General features: G+C 53.0%; 1 protein-coding gene across 1 annotated transcript in view; it reads right to left on the bottom strand.

Moving 5' to 3' along the window:
* The window catches only part of Lrp1 (LDL receptor related protein 1), a 79,603-nt gene that overhangs the window by 48,242 nt on the left and 14,882 nt on the right, over positions 1–16,479 (bottom strand). Inside the window, exons 5-12 of the mRNA XM_050163948.1 lie at positions 16,130–16,258; positions 15,752–16,015; positions 5,058–5,220; positions 4,728–4,950; positions 3,497–3,686; positions 3,067–3,210; positions 1,844–2,080; positions 561–741 (exon numbers count right to left, since the gene is read on the bottom strand). Coding sequence (XP_050019905.1) covers positions 561–741; positions 1,844–2,080; positions 3,067–3,210; positions 3,497–3,686; positions 4,728–4,950; positions 5,058–5,220; positions 15,752–16,015; positions 16,130–16,258 — 1,531 coding nt within the window. The remainder of the gene's footprint in view (positions 1–560; positions 742–1,843; positions 2,081–3,066; positions 3,211–3,496; positions 3,687–4,727; positions 4,951–5,057; positions 5,221–15,751; positions 16,016–16,129; positions 16,259–16,479) is intronic.

Genomic DNA, 16,479 nt, shown 5'->3' with positions numbered 1-16,479 from the left:
TGGGTACCTACTGGAGCTGGGCAAGCCTCTGGCAGAGACCAAGGTTCCCCACCCCTCGGGAGCGTGCACCCCACAAGAAACAAGTCACTCTAGAAGGTTGTGTTGGAGAGTGTGATAAAATCAGGAGAAAGATTAAAAGTGAAGGGGGTGGAGAGAAGCCGGGCAGCAGGTAGGGGCGAAGAGAGGGTGAGGACGGCTTCTCCGAGCCTCGGTGCTGACAAGAGACTGAATCTGCTGTTAACTGCATCCCAGACAGCTCATAATGGGGAGAGAACTGCTGGGTATGGGAAGATGTGGCCCAACAAGCACTGAGGCAGGCCCAAAGGCTGGGGCGGCATGGGGCCAAGGGGAACCAGTAGAGAGCTCTGGACTACGAGATGAAGAAGCAGACTTCCGGTACGTATTATGGTTTCGTTCTCTGCTCTTAAAATGGTTCTCTTTCCCAGGCTCCCATTCCTGCTTCAGGGGTCTGCCTGCCTCCCCACGCCCCCACGTCCCCTGCATTGCTGTTTCCCTCCCCCAGTTCCCACTCCCCCAACCCAAGGCCTGGGCACACTCACCCATTGAGCGGATCCACTACAATGGCCCTGGGGTGGGTCATCTTGCCCTCAATTAGAGTCTTTCTAGTCTGGGCGGCTTTCTCCAGCCTGGCCACGCTAATGGTCTTCTTGGGGCCGTCATCAGTCCAATAAAGATTGTCTCCCATCCAGTCCACAGCTACGCCCTCCACGTTGTGAATGCCTGGGGAGGGGGTGGGGAGTGAGAGGGCAATGAGGGCGCACAGAGCAAGGAGAGACGGGGGCCAGGCAGGGAGAGAGAGTAGGAAGCACCTGGTGTCCCATGGTGGGTAGAGAGGGGAGAGAGGCTGGGGAGGGACCCTCTAGTTGTCACATTTGTGTTGAGTCAATCTCTGAAAGTAGCACGGGGCAGCCAGGGAACTATGTGATTGATGGAGGCTCTCGGATGAGGGCATGTCTGGGCCTGTGCTTAGGTAGACAGCTGAGGCAAGACACACCGGCTACTAGAACAAGTATGACGCCACGGCTTAGGCCTAAAAACCCTGAGCTCACAAAATGAATAAATTAGGAAGTGACTTTTCCCTTAGCCAAAGGCTTCATCTTAAGTATCCCCCTAAATAGCAGTTCCCCTGGTAAAGGGAACCCCAACCTTTTCCTGACTAGGAGTCACTTCTGATTTCCACACAGTCTTATGATTGCTGACTGCCAAGGTTCTCTGAGTTGCATGGGGGATGGGGAGCCAGGCTCAGGGGAGTGACTGGTATCAGTCAGATTGGCTGGTTGGGGAATCAGATACCGGGGCCCCCAAGTACAGATCTGAGGCAAAATAGACACAGCCCAGAAGCCTCCATGGGGGCTCTGCCAAAGTAGGTCAGGCCCGGACATGGTTTTCTCAGGTGCATATGGTACAGGTTCCCATGGCTTTAAGATCCAGCTACACACACTATGTGCCCTATCTGCCTGGCAGGCCCAACTCAGGCCTGACCTAGGGCCTTGCTTGGGCCTCTCTTGGCTGTGTGCTACACACAGCTCCAGGGCTCTGAGCCAATGGCAGAGAGACCCTACGTTTTCCCAAGAGCTGGCAAAGGCAGCCCACACTGCCTAACCCATCCATCCTCCTGACTCTTTTTGGCTCAGCCAAGAAGGAGGTCATAGAGGGGTCAACCTGTCTATCCCCTCATCTCCATGCCAACCAGCCCAGCCAGCCAGTCAGCAGAAGACTCTTCACGCTGCGAGGGAGATGTCTAAGCCTCTGATGGCTTCCTGACTCAAGCACCACATCCCTCAGAAGCGCCGCCCACACACCTCCCTTCTGACGCCCTCACCGTCCTTCAGGATGGTCTCCCTCTCGGTGCCGTCGATTTTCTGGCGGCCGATGAGGTAGCTGGTGGTGTCAGCGAAGTAGATGAAGCCAGTCTCTGCGTGGAAGTCCAGAGCCCGTGGATTCATAAGGTTCTCAATGGGGATCATGTGTTCATCCGGGACCTTGGCCCCCATGTCCATGCCTCTGATGATGCCTGGCCGGCCCTTGCCATACACGAGGAACAGTTCGTGCTCAGGCTCTAGGGTAAGCACAAAGTGCACAAAGTTAAATGCATGCACACACGCGCGTGCGCACACACACACACACTCACACACTCATGCACGTGCTCACACATCCACACGCACTCATGATCACCACCCAGCTTGGAGTCTGGGTCTGATGAGATGCCATGTGTTGGGTTTGCTGCATCAAGAGACATGGAGCAGACGGGGCTGAGTCAGCCAAAGAGAACACAGGAGAGCATGTTCAACTCTAGTCCTAGGGCTGTGTCCTGAGGTTTGACACGTGGGATGGGAGGTCAGAGAAGGGAGGCTTGATGTCACTTTAACATCTACTATTCAGTAGTGAGATTTGGGCCCTAAGAAGAGGACTATCAAAATATGTTGGAATCTGGTCACTTTCCACCACTTCCTCTACCACCATCCTAGCCTAAACCGCATCACTCCTACCCACGCTGGCCGCCTGGCCTCTTCCCTGTAGCCTGGTTTCTGCCCAGCACCAAATAAGCTTACATAGTATGAACCCAATCACACCATTTCTCTGCATAGGGGCCTTAAGCACCTCAGCCCAGTGAGCAACTTCTCCCTTCACTCCCACCTCTCAGTCCCTCAGGTCTTCTCGGTATACCACGCCCTGCGCTGGCCTCAGGGCCTGTGTACCTTAAGCTCCCTCCTCCAGAACCACTCTTGCCTCAGGTTAGTCATATGACTGGCTGCCTGACTTTATCCACAGAGAGCGTGGCTTAGACAGGCGTCCTCAGAGAGGTTCTTGCTGCCATAAACTTGCTTTTATCTTCCTTACACACCCTTCACTGCCAGAAGAGCGTCAAACACCCAGCGTGTGTTTGCTAGATACCCGTACAGTGAATGAATGGGAAGTAGGAAGCAGGCTGCTCTGGGATGCGGGCTCCTTACATCTCCACCCTTTGCTTCTCTGCATCTCGACAGAGGCCAGGTTGTGGAGGAACATCTGAGGACCCACCCCTACACCCTCCCTGTCACTCACTCTTGCAGGACTTCCCGTCACTTCCCAGGCTGAAGCCAGAGCGGCACCGGCAGGTCCTCGCCTTGTGGCTGTTGGCAAGCAGGCAGATGTCGGAGCAGCCACCTGGCTTCCCATACTGGTCATTCTCACAGGCATGACTCCGTACTGGGGGCAGAGAGGAGAGCTGTCAGCACCCTGCAAGGCTCTGCTCAGGCCATCAGGTGGGTCTTCATTCAGGCCCCATTTTAGAAGTTGGAAGCCACAGGACTAAAATCCCACTGCCCTGCCACAACTTAGATTCCGGTACAAGGGAACTGGGAACATGGAGACAAGGAGATCCATGGGAGAAGCCAGGGTTGGTAGCTTGGGGTAGATGCCTAGAAACACTCCTGATAAGAAAGAATAAGAGCTCCCTAGAAGAACCGTGATCCGGAGCTTGGAGTCCGCTCACCTCGGGGCTGACGCCTCTGATGGTAGATGTGCAGGGCTCCACCCTTGTCCACACGGGTGACAACCTGGTACTCTGTGCTGTTGAAGCGGTTCACTCGAATAACGCTGGTCTTCTGCTGGGTGTTGGCATTGTCCGAGTTGGTGGCGTATAGGTAGTTCTCAAACACGGTCAAGCCGTACAGGTGCTCAATCTGGGATGGCAGGCAGGGTTGGTCAGCGAGACAAAGGGATGCTTCCTTCACCCAGCAGGCCCGTGGCTTCCACCCACACTCTACCATCTACTCTCCCAAGTCCACCTTCCGGTTTTATTTAACTCGATGCTAAATTCTCGACTCCTCTGTTCTGGAAAGTGTCTGCCAAGTTCCTGCTCATCCTTCCCAAAGCACCTCTTTAAGGACCGTCTGGAGCTTTTCTAAGAGATGATATTCCCCTTGTGCTCTGTCTCTATGCTGCTGCCCAGCACCTGGGTGCTGGTCGGTGGACCACGCCACCTCCCTGTTGTTTTTGCTGCTGCCCAGCACCTGGGTGCTGGTCGGTGGACCACGCCACCTCCCTGTGGGTGTTGCTGCTGCCCAGCACCTGGGTGCTGGTCAGTGGACCACGCCACCTCCCTGTAGGTGCTCTGACAATTTTCAGCTGAGTTAGACTGGGGGCCCTAACCTCTGTGGACAGGGCAGCCTGATGCAGTTTCTGAGGGGACAAAGTACACACACGTGTCCCAAGGAGGCCTATAGTAGCCAGATGCTTTAATTTGCCTAAGATCAGGGTTTGTGGTCTGTGAGACTTTCAAGCTTAAAACCAGAAGAGTTCCAGGCAAAACCCCAGGGACAGTCGCTCATGCAAGTTACGCCAGAATGGATGTTCTACCGCTGAGCGGCAAGACCTCCTGGCTGGGATCAAGCGCTTGCTGCCCAGTTGTGTAACCTCTGGCAAATTACCAAACATCTTTGAACCCCGCTTTTGTCAACTGCCTGTTCATCTCCCGGGGGCTATTTTAGGCATCAAATAAGAAAAAGGAAGTAAAAGGTGCCTTTAAGTGACTGTTCCCATCAGAATGGAAGCCATATCCTCTCTCTCTCCTCTCCCATTCCTGCTGGCTCCACTCCCACCAGAAGATGCAAGCGTTGACTACACTCCCATACTGTCCACACTTACTGGGAGTTCCCTGCAAAGGACACCCCCCTCACCAGAAGACGCTGATTAATGGTTCCCCCAGACAAAAGCTCCCTCACCAGGATGCCTTGGATGATGGTCTGCCGGCCCTTGCCCTCATAGTCCACCACCTCAATGTAGTCTAGGTAGGCGTCTGCCCAGTAGACAAGGCGGCTGACCAGGTCCAGGGTGATGCCATGTGGGAATACAATCTTGCTATCGACCAGTTTGGTGCGATTCTGCCCATCCATGTCGCAGCGCTCCACCTTTGGGATCTGCCCGTAGTCAGTGAAGAAGACCTTCCTGTGGGCGCATACGTGTTAAGTGGAGTGCAGTCAATGGGACCCCCTTTCCCACTATAGCTTCTGCCTCATCTGTCCAGAATCAGAACCCTAGCCTATCATTCTCACCCCATGGCAGGGTCCAGGGCAATGCCTTTGGGGTTGTAGAGTTCCAGGTCTAGCAAAGTGACGCAAGTGTCCCCATTTCGGTTGCAGACGAAGATCCTATCGTCAATGTCATCCACAAAGTAGAAGTTTCCTGTCAGCCAGTCGATAGCCATCTGCTCCACATCTGGGGAAAGAATGAAAGACTAGGTGGGCGGGGCCCTCCCACAGGTACCCATCCCTCCTGTGAGCAAGCCTTCTCTGGAGCCTGATCCTCCCCCAGCCAGCCAATCACCTTCCCTTGAGCTCTGTGGGGGTCACAGGCACAGTCCTATCTCCCCCAAGTATCTCATCACCCCCAGCCCCCATCCTGGGCTCAGGGTTGTCATAAGCATGGGGGATTAGACAAACATTGGCTGACTGACAGACTATTCCAATTCTAATCCAGCCTTCAACGGGAAAGAACCATCTTATAGTGCCAAAACACAGGAGGGTATCTAGGCCTACCGGTTCACCCCAATATTTTCTTTTTAATTTGCTTCTACCTGAGATAAGAGCACCATAACTAATTGAAACAGCACGTATCTTTGGTTCGGGCCAGACTTATATTTGCTTTACATGGTAAGTCTAATTATCTCATCCTAACAAGAAATACTGGCTGGAGGCTGTACATGCTGCATAAGTTTAAAAAAAAAAACCAAACTGGTAAGCAGAATGTTCATAAATGAACTCAGCTTGGAGGAAAATATTTCAAAATATTAAGTTCATAGAGCACAACCCAAGATTGCTGGCACAAGGTCAGTAACATGCATCAAATGTCCTCATGTCCCTGTCTCTTCTATGTTCTCATTGCTGAATACCCTCCTCTGCCAGGAAAGCCCAGAGGGACAGAGTTCAGGAAGAGGTGAAGATAGGACCCTGGATAAACCCGGAGAAACAGAAACAGAAAGAGGAGCTTCCGAGCGGCTACCATGGTCACTCTAAGTCATGAAGGGCCATAGAAGGGGGGATGGGGACAAGGACGACCTTTGCCTCCTTCCCAACACAACCTGGCTTCCATGCCCCCCACTGACACCTTTCTGACACCCTCAGAAGTGAGGTCTCTCCAAACCAGAAAGTTCCTAAGGCAGAGATTTTTATCTGCCCTATTTCAACAACAGGTAAAGACACCTTTTTGCTATTTGCCTTTGGTTGAAGCTTATCCTGCGCTATCCACACTCAGCCAGGTGGGGATTCCTCTACCTCACAGCTACAGGAGTAACTGTGGGCTCTGCTCAACTCCTCCCAACCCTCACCCCTCCTCCCCAGAGGGATTCAGGAGCTATTTCTTAATAGTGGGAGGGGGTAAAAGGAATAGGAACGTGGCGCCCAGGGAAGTTGGCTGTCTGTCGAGTCATTGACTCACAGTCACAGGACTGGGGCTGGGGGGAGGGGGAAGGGAGAGGCATCACTGGAGGCTTTCATAAATGGTTTCCTCTTCAGGTCCCCTCTAGTAAACCCCACCCTGAGACGACCGAAGGAAGCGGTCACAGGGGTGAGGTTATCAAATGCCGGCACAGTCCCAAACCTAGCGACTTTGTCCTCTGGGCTCCCAGGACTACCCCGTCTTGGGGAACGTCTTGGGGAATGGGACAAAGGAGCAGGAGAAGGCCAAGGTCATAGAGGAAGAAAAAGCACAGTGTAAGAGTTAAAGGCAACGGAGCTGCCCCCCACACGGTTGCCACAGAGAAACCAGATTAAAATGAAACCGCTGGGCCACCTCCAAAGGAAGCTGTCGTCCCAAGGCAGGGACATTTCTGCGGCCCCATGCAGCCAGCAGGGAAGCTAAAAACCAACAGGGCTGTGTGCCCTTTACTTGGTGGGCACTGCGGGGGTCTGGGGGGCTGCTGGCATGTATGCAAAATTCATCAGTCAAATCTTGTTTTCCCAGCACCAGCTGGCACAGATGGCCTTCTCTCCAACTTCCTCAGGCTTCCTGAGTCACTGCCCAGCCCTAGGACTGACAACACCCTGGCCCTGCTCCCCCATCCACCCTTGGCAAGAAGGGAAGAGAAGAACCCTGCAGAGATCTGATGCCCTGCTCCCAGATGCAGCTCCGCACTCGGTCCAAGCCTCGAGATGGGGTGACCCGTCTGAGGGGGAGCCCCTCTCCTGGCCTGTATCCCCTCCCACCTCTGGGAGAGAAGGGTAGTCGCAGTCCCTGCTCGCATCCATTTGTCCTTGGCTGGGTTCCCCTCACCTCCCCAAAGGCCAAGCAGGGTCCCATTCAGCAGGCCGGTAAGGAGTTGGCGAGAAATGACGTCCCTGGCCAGCCTGGCCTCCCCTTTGGTATTTTTGCAGCTGAAGATTATTAGCTGTAAGCAAACTCCTTTGTTATACAACCCCCCCACACACACACATTATTTTCCTCTCCTAAAGTTCAGATTCCTCTACCTCCCCCCCCCCGTCCCCCCCCCCGTCCCCAGCAGCCACAGGCCACCACTCCAAAGCGGTGCAGAGAGGAAAAGTCATACTGGGATTATCATTCCTCACTGCCTATGACCAGTCCCTGGGGTACTGGCCTGGGTCCTATAGCTTGGGGTTCAGGTGGAGCCCCGGGTTTGTGTCTACAGGAGTTGAGTATTCCTGTTCCATAAACCTAAACGGTGAGAGCTGGGCATGTGACAAACATTGTCTATGACCCCAGCACTTAGGAGGAGGGAAAAGAAGGAGGGTTAGGAGTTTAAGGCTAGCCTTTGTTACTTAGTGAGTTCCAAGGCCAGTAGGGGTGACAGGAGACTCTCAAAAAAATCAACCACTCATCCGGGAACCCTGGGTGTGGCTTCCAACACCTAGATCTGGTGGCTCACAACCACCTACACCTCCAGGCCATCTGCACACACGATGCATATAAACTCACACAGGCACACATAGAGACACCTAAGTGAGAAATGAACAAAGAAATCTGAAACAAACAACTAACCCCCACCCAACCAAACTAAATGAACAACATAGCAAAACCGCCTGACAGGTAGAGGTTGCCTTCATGGGGCTGACCTGTCCCAGAACGAGCTCCTGCACTCTAGGAGGAGGAGGGATCCTGTGCAGAGGGAGGAGTTTGGTGGGGGTCTAGGGAAGGGAGGTTAGGACTTGAGAAGGGTGAATGAGTCAGGAAGGAAGACCACAGCCCAATTGTGTCATCGAGAGGGACTTTCAGTTCCAGGGCTTAGAATAGAGCTGCGTTTAGAAGTGCTTAGCTGCTCTGCAGACCCAGCCCAAGGCTCAGCACACACAGTCCAGTTCTTCTCAATGTCTCCATCATCCACGTTGCTCAAGACGTATTTCTTAAGTGGTGGCTCTTTTCCGAGAAACACAGCCCCCAGCAGACCCCAAGAAGACACCAGTTTAAGTTACTTTCTGTAAAATAAGGAAATCTGGGTGCAGGAAAGAGATTTTTATATCTTCAGAATATAGCTCCAGATACATCTACACACCCAAAGATCACAGAGCATGCACCAAGTCCCTCAGTGATGAAAGAAAGAATCCTATTATACTGGGTTCTGGTCCTTATTCTAATTCGTTCAGCCCTGATTCCAATGCTCAGCTCTGCCCTAGGTTCTGATGGGCTCCGAATACTGGGTCTGAGTTCCGGTTATGTCACCTCCAAACTTAAACTATAGGTAAGTTAGTCAATATTGTTTTCTCACCAGTAAACTGGGATGGTCCATTCAGGACACACAGCATGCAACATTCCATCCTTGCAACCAACTCCATCCCCGCCACACTCCATCCCTACACACTCCATCCCTGCACACTCCACCCCTGCCACACTCCACCCCTACACTCTACTCCTGCCACACTCCATCCCTGCCACACTCCACCCCTGCCACACTTCACCCCTCCACACTCCACCGCTACCACACTCCACCCTACACATGCCATCCCTAAACACTCCATCCCCGCCACACTCCACCCTTACACACTCCACCCCTGCCACACTCCACCCCTATACACTCCACTCTGTCACACTCCACCCCTACACACTCCATCCCTACACACTCCATCCTGCCACACTCCACTCCTGCACATTCCATCCCTGCCACACTCCACCCCTGCACACTCCATCCCTGCCACACTCCACCCCTATACACTCCACCCTGCCACACTCCACCCCTACACACTCCATCCCTGCACACTCCATCCCTGCCACACTCCACACCTATACACTCCATCCCTACACACTCCATCCCTACAACACTCCATCCCTACAANAGGGAAATCCTAAACAATTAAATAGTCTTATAAATTGCAAAACAAAATGGTTGAAAAATAAGCTATAATGGAGATCTGTACTCCAAAATCCTCCCCCCTATACACTCCACCCTGCCACACTCCACCCCTACACACTCCATCCCTGCACACTCCACCCCTGCCACACTCCACCCCTACACACTCCATCCCTACACACTCCATCCCTACAACACACCACCCCTGCCACACTCCATCCCTGCACACTCCATCCCCGCCACCTCCACCCCTGCACACTCCATCCCTGCCACACTCCACCCCTACGTTATAATCCATCCACACCACCCTCTTCCCTTACCCAATCATTCCCACGGGCTCCATCAACCTACGGCCTCCTGACTAAAGGTGGATACCGGGATGGGGAGGGCATACATGCAATAACTGTTGTTCTGATGCGGGGGAGGGTACCCAGCAACTACTGCTCTCCTTCCACATCAGCTCTAAGGGGAGGCTGAGACTGCCCCCCAGAGTGGAGCTGCCCTGACAGGAAGTTCTCCCTACATGGAGGAACTTCCTCTATAGGAAGAAGCTTCGCCTACACAAAGGAGCTCTCTGTGCTGGACTGAATATAACCAACTTTAAGTACCTTTCCCTACTACAGGGCCCAGTGATCCCAGGAACCCCCTCATCATGACTTCCAGCTGACCGCAGATGCAGGAGAGCAGGCACTATCCTTACATTTTCCCCCTGGTGCCAGACACACAGGTATTGATTGGTTTAACAAGTATTTACTGAATACCAACACTTTGCTCTGTTGTCCTAGAGCTGGGACATTCTTTCCCTTCCTTTCTCCAGCCTTGGAATACCCCAGGACACTGGCAGAGGGTGGTTTGCAATCCCACTCAGGGATCTGGCCAGGGAGGCGGGGCTGGCAGGTTTCACTAAATAACATGGCCTCATGTTCCTGTTTGCTACCAAATCCTGACTTCAGCTCTTGCTTGTTCCACCAGCAAGTCCAGAACTCAGCCGTAACTTATCCCCTGAGCGCCCTTTCCTACCCCTGCTTGGATCCCGTGGATAAAATGCCTGGATTCTGCTCTGCCTGACTTAGGGTCTCTGCATGATTGAGAAATTCTCCCTGGGCTCTGAAATGTCTGTCTTGCTTAAGTTACTTCCTTTGGCTTGAAAACAGGGAGGACAGAGCTGGGGGTAGGCTGGCTAGGGAGGCAACTTCAAGGAGACAGCGGGGGAGGAGAGGGCGAGACTGGATCCAGGCCCGGAGACACAGGGCTGGTGCTGGCCAGGGAAGGAGGAGCAAAAAGGGGCTGAAGGGAACGAGAAGCTGGAGAGCCAGGATGGGGGTGGCAGAGGACAGGGTGGCTAGACCTCCCCGTATCACAACACCCTGTGGGAATCAGAAAGGCCAAAAGGAGGGAATGCCTTCACATATAAACCCTGCAAATGTTCCATTTGGTTGCTTTGTTTTTAAAAGATAGGCTCTCATTCTTAGCTCACGCTGGCCTGGGATGTACTAATAAGTCTCCTTCCTACCTCTGCCTCCCAAGTGTTGGGACTGCAGGTATGAGCCATGATGCTCATTCAGTTCTGAAGAATTCTGTAGACTTAGCACGGAATGGAGAAGGGGTGGGTGCTCACACGGTAAGGATGCAACCCAACTCCCCTTTCAGCTCATCACAGACCTGGGGGTGGGGGTTGCTGTTTGTCTATTTGCCTTCCCCCCAGAAAAACCACTACTCCACTTCCTACTGTTATTGTTTTAAAACACATCACCCACCCACTCCCACATAAAAAAAAAAAAAGAAAGAAAGAAAGAAAGAAAGAAAGAAAGAAAGAAAGAAAGAAGGAAAAAGACAGAGAAGAGGGAGAGAGCAAAGCAAAGTTGGCCAGCTGGGCTTGGGGATTTCTTCTGCAGCATGTCCCTGAGGGAAACCCCAGGGACCCACCAAACACCAGACCCTGTTTCACATGGGACAATACCCAACAACTTCATCAAACACTTTTTCCTCCCAGGACTCTGCAGCTTCATCTGCCCCAAAGCCTCATCCTTCCTACAGTGGAGACATCCTCAGGAGCGAAATGGGAACAGACCAGAGACCCTGAGCTGAGGAATTTAAACTGGGGAGGGGTGAGGCGGTAGGGGCACTAGGCTGGACTAATCCAGGGCCCTAAGAGGTAGAACAGGAAGGCCATTCCTGGGATCTGGAAATATTGACCTGTTGACTCTCTTGGGACTCAGTTTCAGAACTTTAGTCTTTCGTGTATCACTTTCAAAATATTTATGTGTGTGTATATGTAGCTTACAGTTTTCTTAATTTGCTATCTTACATATCATAGATTTAAAGCATGGACGGGGTGGTCCATGACTACAATCCCAGCACTTGGAAGGTCAATGAGAGGATTATCATGGGTTTGAGCCAGCCTGAACTGCAGAGTGTAATGAATTGATTAGGATCCGGCGGTGGTGGCGCACACCTTTAACCCCAGCACCGGGGAGGCAGATCTCTGTGATCTGAGGCCAGCCTGGTCTACATATCAAATTCTGGGCCAGCTAGAGCTACACAACAAGACTGTCTCTAAAAATGTTTTAAGAAGGGGGTCCTGGCAGTGCCCACTTGTAATCCCAACACCAGAGAGGCAGAAACAGGAGGATCCCTGGGCTGGTCAGCAATCTAGCTGACTCCACAAGCTCCGGCTTCACTGAGACCTTACCTCAAAGCAAAGGCAGAGAGTGGGGCTGGAGAGGTGGCTCAGTGGTTACTCTCCCAGAGGACCTGGGTTCAGTACCTAGCACAGGCGGTGTTCACAACCGTCTGGAACTCAAGCTCCAAGGCCATTTTCTGGCCTCCTTGGGCACGAGGCATGCATAGACATGCATGCAGGCAAACACTCATACATGTGTTATAATAATTAATAAGGTAGAGAGCGAGCTATGAGAATGACCTCTAACACTGACTTCCAGCCCTCACATGCAGGTGCAGACACACGCATACACACAGGTACACACACACACACACACACACACACACACACGCACACACACGCACCAAAAAATTAATGATAAGATCAGAGTACAGAGTTTTCTAATAAAAATATCAGATAAGAACATAACTGTAAAGCTGACCTTTACACCTGGGAGCTAGAGATAGGGAGGCTCTGAAGTTCAAGACCAGCCTTAGCTGTGTAACAAGCTGGAAGTCAACCTGGGCTACACAAGATCCTGTCTTAGAAATACAAACCAAACCTGTCAACAGGGGCTGGTGAGATGGCTCAGTGGGCAAACCACAAAGCTGGGCTACCTGAATTAGACCCTCAGGACCCAGGCTGTCATCTGACTCCCACGTGCACACACACACAAGAGTAAAATATAAAAAAAAAAATTAAAACCTTTAACTACATTTTTTAAAAGCTTGTGCATGCTGAAATAAACACTATCTCTAGGAAAAGTATGACTGAATGCTCTTAACATCCCCTTATGGGTTTCTGGAGTAAGGATCTTGCTGTATTGAGATGAAGGATCAAGTGATTCCCTTCCATGCTGGGGACAGGATGCAGGACCTGCCAGGAACTGCACTTCCAGCTCTCATCCCTTCTTTTCTGGCCTCACCAGAAAGTCAGGCCTCCCGGTTCACTAGGCAGAGGAGAAGGTGGGTCTGGGCTGTGGCTAAGCTGGGAGAAGAGATGAGCCACCCAACCTAGGCCAGTGTGACTACGGGGCTGGGGATATGGATTCAGCAGCCTGGCCCATCTAAGGGGAGAAGTAGTAGGCCTTGGAGGGACCCTTAGAAGGCTCTCAGGATGCAGGGCAGACCGGTCCCAGTGCTTGGGGACCCATGTGAACAGGCTCTTTTACTGGCTTCCTTCCTTCTTTATATTCTATTTCTGTTTGCGGAGGTTTCTCTGAGGCAGGCTTCCCCATCTCCCCACAGCAGTAGGCTGTCCTCATTGCCTCCCCAACTCTCAATCAAAAGACTTACACTCCAAACTCCTGAATGCCCCCCCTCAAAGGCTATCCTGCTTTAGGCATGTCTCCAGGGATCTCACAGAAGCCCCAGTAACAGGGAAGGATGGGAGGACTGTAGGGAGTGTGGGGAGGAGTGTGAGGAGGAGTGTAGGGAGAGTGTAGGGAGGAGTGTAGGGAGAGTGTAGGGAGGACTGTAGGGAGTGTGGGGAGGAGTGTGAGGAGTGTAGGGAGAGTGTAGGGAGGACTGTAGGGAGTGTGAGGAGGAGTGTAGGGAGGACTGTAGGGAGTGTGGGGAGGACTATAGGGAGTGTGAGGAGGATTGCAGGGAGTGTAGGGAGTGTGGAAAGGACTGTAGGGAGAGCGGGGAGGACTGTCGGGAGTGTAGGGAGGACTGTAGGGAGTGTAAGGAGGGCTGTAGAGAGTGTGGGGAGGACTGTAGAGAGTATAGGGAGGACTGTAGGGAAAGCTACTGTGGAAGACCAAGAAGGCACACGGTAAGGAACTTTCCCTCACCTTCTAGGGAGCTAACTGTTGGACAGCAGCCCCCCCCCCCTGCACAGGTGTTTCCTGGGCCCCTGGAGTTCCCTGACCCCAGGGCAGGCTTCCTCCTGAGGAAGGGGATGTACTAGAGGTGGGGGGGAGGGTGTTACAGAGACTCTTCCGACATCTTCAACTCAGGGCCCATAATTAGTCTGTGGGATGAGAGCAAACAACCATCCTCATGGTGACAGCCAGACATTCTGGCGTCAGGAGTGGGGGTGGGGATGAGGTAGGGAGGAACAGAAAAGCTGGGGCACACGAAGCCCGCTCATTCTCCCCTAGCGTATTTCCCCCAAGAACCTTGGTCTCTTCTAGGTTCCTGGACTCTGCCCCAGAGGCCCAGTAAAGTTCGGCAGCCTGGGGAGGCCAGGCAAATCTGTTTGCCAAGGGAGGGGTATCTATCCAAGGTTACTTCCTGCTTCTCTGGGGAGGAAGTCAGGAGGATGGACCAGGCCAGAACAGAAGTGGAGAACCCAGTGGACCACAGTCTGTCCCTCAGGCAAGACTGGAGAAAAGGCTGCTGTGTCTTTTGCCCAAGCAGGTCTGTTGAGTGGATAGTGAACAAGGGACACCATTTGTCACCCATCTCAGCACACAGGGCTCTCCTTGAGTTGCTCACCCTCAGGTGCCTGGCAGCTTTCAGCCCAGCACTCCAGAAGGACACACATCCAATCACAGGGGACCCTTGGACACTAAGAGTGCCAATGTCTGAGCAGTATCCTGAGGCCACAAACAGTAACGACCCCTCTGTGCTCCACCATCCCCAAAAGGACCCTCTCACTCAGACCAAATCCTTCAGGACCTCACGGGACCTTTGCTTTCTATGGGAGAACCTCACAGGCCCAGGGAGAGGCCCTTCCGGATCTACCATAGGAGCCAAGGCCTTAGCCAGCCACAGAACACACGCTTAGCGTTTGCCAGTGAGGCCCCCGGGTTCAGCACCCGCAGCAGCAAAAACAAAACAAAAGGAGAAACCACGAGGATCTAAAGTCCGCAACCCTGACTTACATACTTTATTTACCACTCAACTTTCACTTCAACTTATCAGACCTGGACAGACCAGCACCAACCCATTGTGTAGCTTAGGGAACCCAATTTGAGGCAGCGAGGCTCTGGTTTACTCGGGGTCAGAGATACAGTTACATCTGAGGGCTGGGGACAGACCAGCCACAGATCCTTCCCCTCAGTCTGATGTGGCTTTTCGGGGAATATGACCTGCCAGCTGTCAACTCTGAAGTAGCTTTTATTTGTTTGTATAACGACACTGGAGTGGATCTACACCCAGCTAGGCATGAGCCCAGCCCATGACACCCTTGTTCCCTGTGCCGCCGTAAAGCTGCGTAGGCAGACAGCCTGAATGGGAATGGCCGGCATATCCTAAACGTCCAAGCGGCTCACGGCTCCTCCCTTATTCTCACTGACTTCCAAGGACCGGAAATAGGCTCAGGGACTTGGCACCTCCCCAGCGGTAGGAAGTCCCTTCTGGCCGTACTCCTGAGGGTACGATAATCCAAAGAAAGCCAGGCTCAGGCTCCTCTGCTCTCTGCTATTTAACACCCCCCTTTCCTGACCCTTCTCCAGATCCTTATTTTTTTATCCCCTAGTCCCAGCTCCTGCTCTATGGGAAAGCCCCTCTGTAGTCTAACCCACACTCCTCTTTCAAGGACGGGACAGTCCCTTGGTCTCCAGAGAGTGACCATTCATTGCCCTCTTGGCCTTCACTTCCCCACTGAAGCCTCCCTTAGCCCTGGACCAGAAATGCAAAAGCCATACAGAGACAGCTCAGAGTGTAACAGGAGGTAGCGCTGCTCGGGCCCCGCTATAAGGAGGCATCAAGCCCCTTGTCTTTGCTGGAGACATCCTCACTGGGCTCCTGCCCCAGGCAGGGCTCATTCTGTCTGATTTTCCCCAGTGGGTCCCTCTTGCCCATCTCCCCCGCTCTCCCCTGCCCACTGAACAGGTGACTCACGGTGCAGACTAAGGGAGATATTGATGGTATGTTCATCCACGAAGCCCTTCAGGCCGGGCATCCGGGCACACTTGAGCTGTGTCTGGGCAGCACTGTCCCCAACATGCACCCAGCATACAGTCTCATTGACGTAGCTGAAGTCCATGGCTGTGGTCTGCCGGGTGCTGGTGGGTGTGATGGTAGACACCTGGGCTCCATTCAGGTATGTAGCTAGGATGTTCTGGGAGTTGGCTATCAGTAGCACAGGAGGCCGGTCTACTGGCTCTGAAGACGGGACAGAGAAAGGTCAGTTGGGACTTCTGACTGTTGATGTCGCCATTGCCTGGGGAGCTGCACTGCAGCTCCCCGGCTCTGAGGCCATGGGACAGCCCTACCCACCATTCTTGGCCTTGCATGAGCGGTTGTCCGGCTGCAGCAGGTAGCCTTCCACGCAGCCACACGTGAAGGAGCCGTCTGTGTTGGTGCAAAGCTGGCTGCAGGTGCCATACACTGAACATTCATCAAAATCTGTGAGGGGAAAAAAAGACAAGAGAATCGTCATGAAGCGTAGCAAGGGCGCTCTGAGACGGCACCCGCTGAAGGGCAGTTTGGTAGAATCGACGGCCTCGGGATGTGCAAACCTCCTGGCCAGAAAGCAGTTTCGGGATTTACTCTGCTCCCTCATGCTACTCTCATCTGTTCAGGAAAACCGGTAAGGTGGGCACAGCAGATACAACGGAACTACGTTA

This window comes from Alexandromys fortis, unplaced genomic scaffold, assembly GCF_014885135.2.
Source record: "Alexandromys fortis isolate MF-2015 unplaced genomic scaffold, M_Fortis_MF-2015_v1.1 scaffold_125, whole genome shotgun sequence".
Classification (NCBI taxonomy): Eukaryota; Metazoa; Chordata; class Mammalia; order Rodentia; family Cricetidae; genus Alexandromys; species Alexandromys fortis.
Note: the sequence above shows the minus strand (reverse complement) of the source record. Positions and strands in the feature narration are given on the sequence as shown.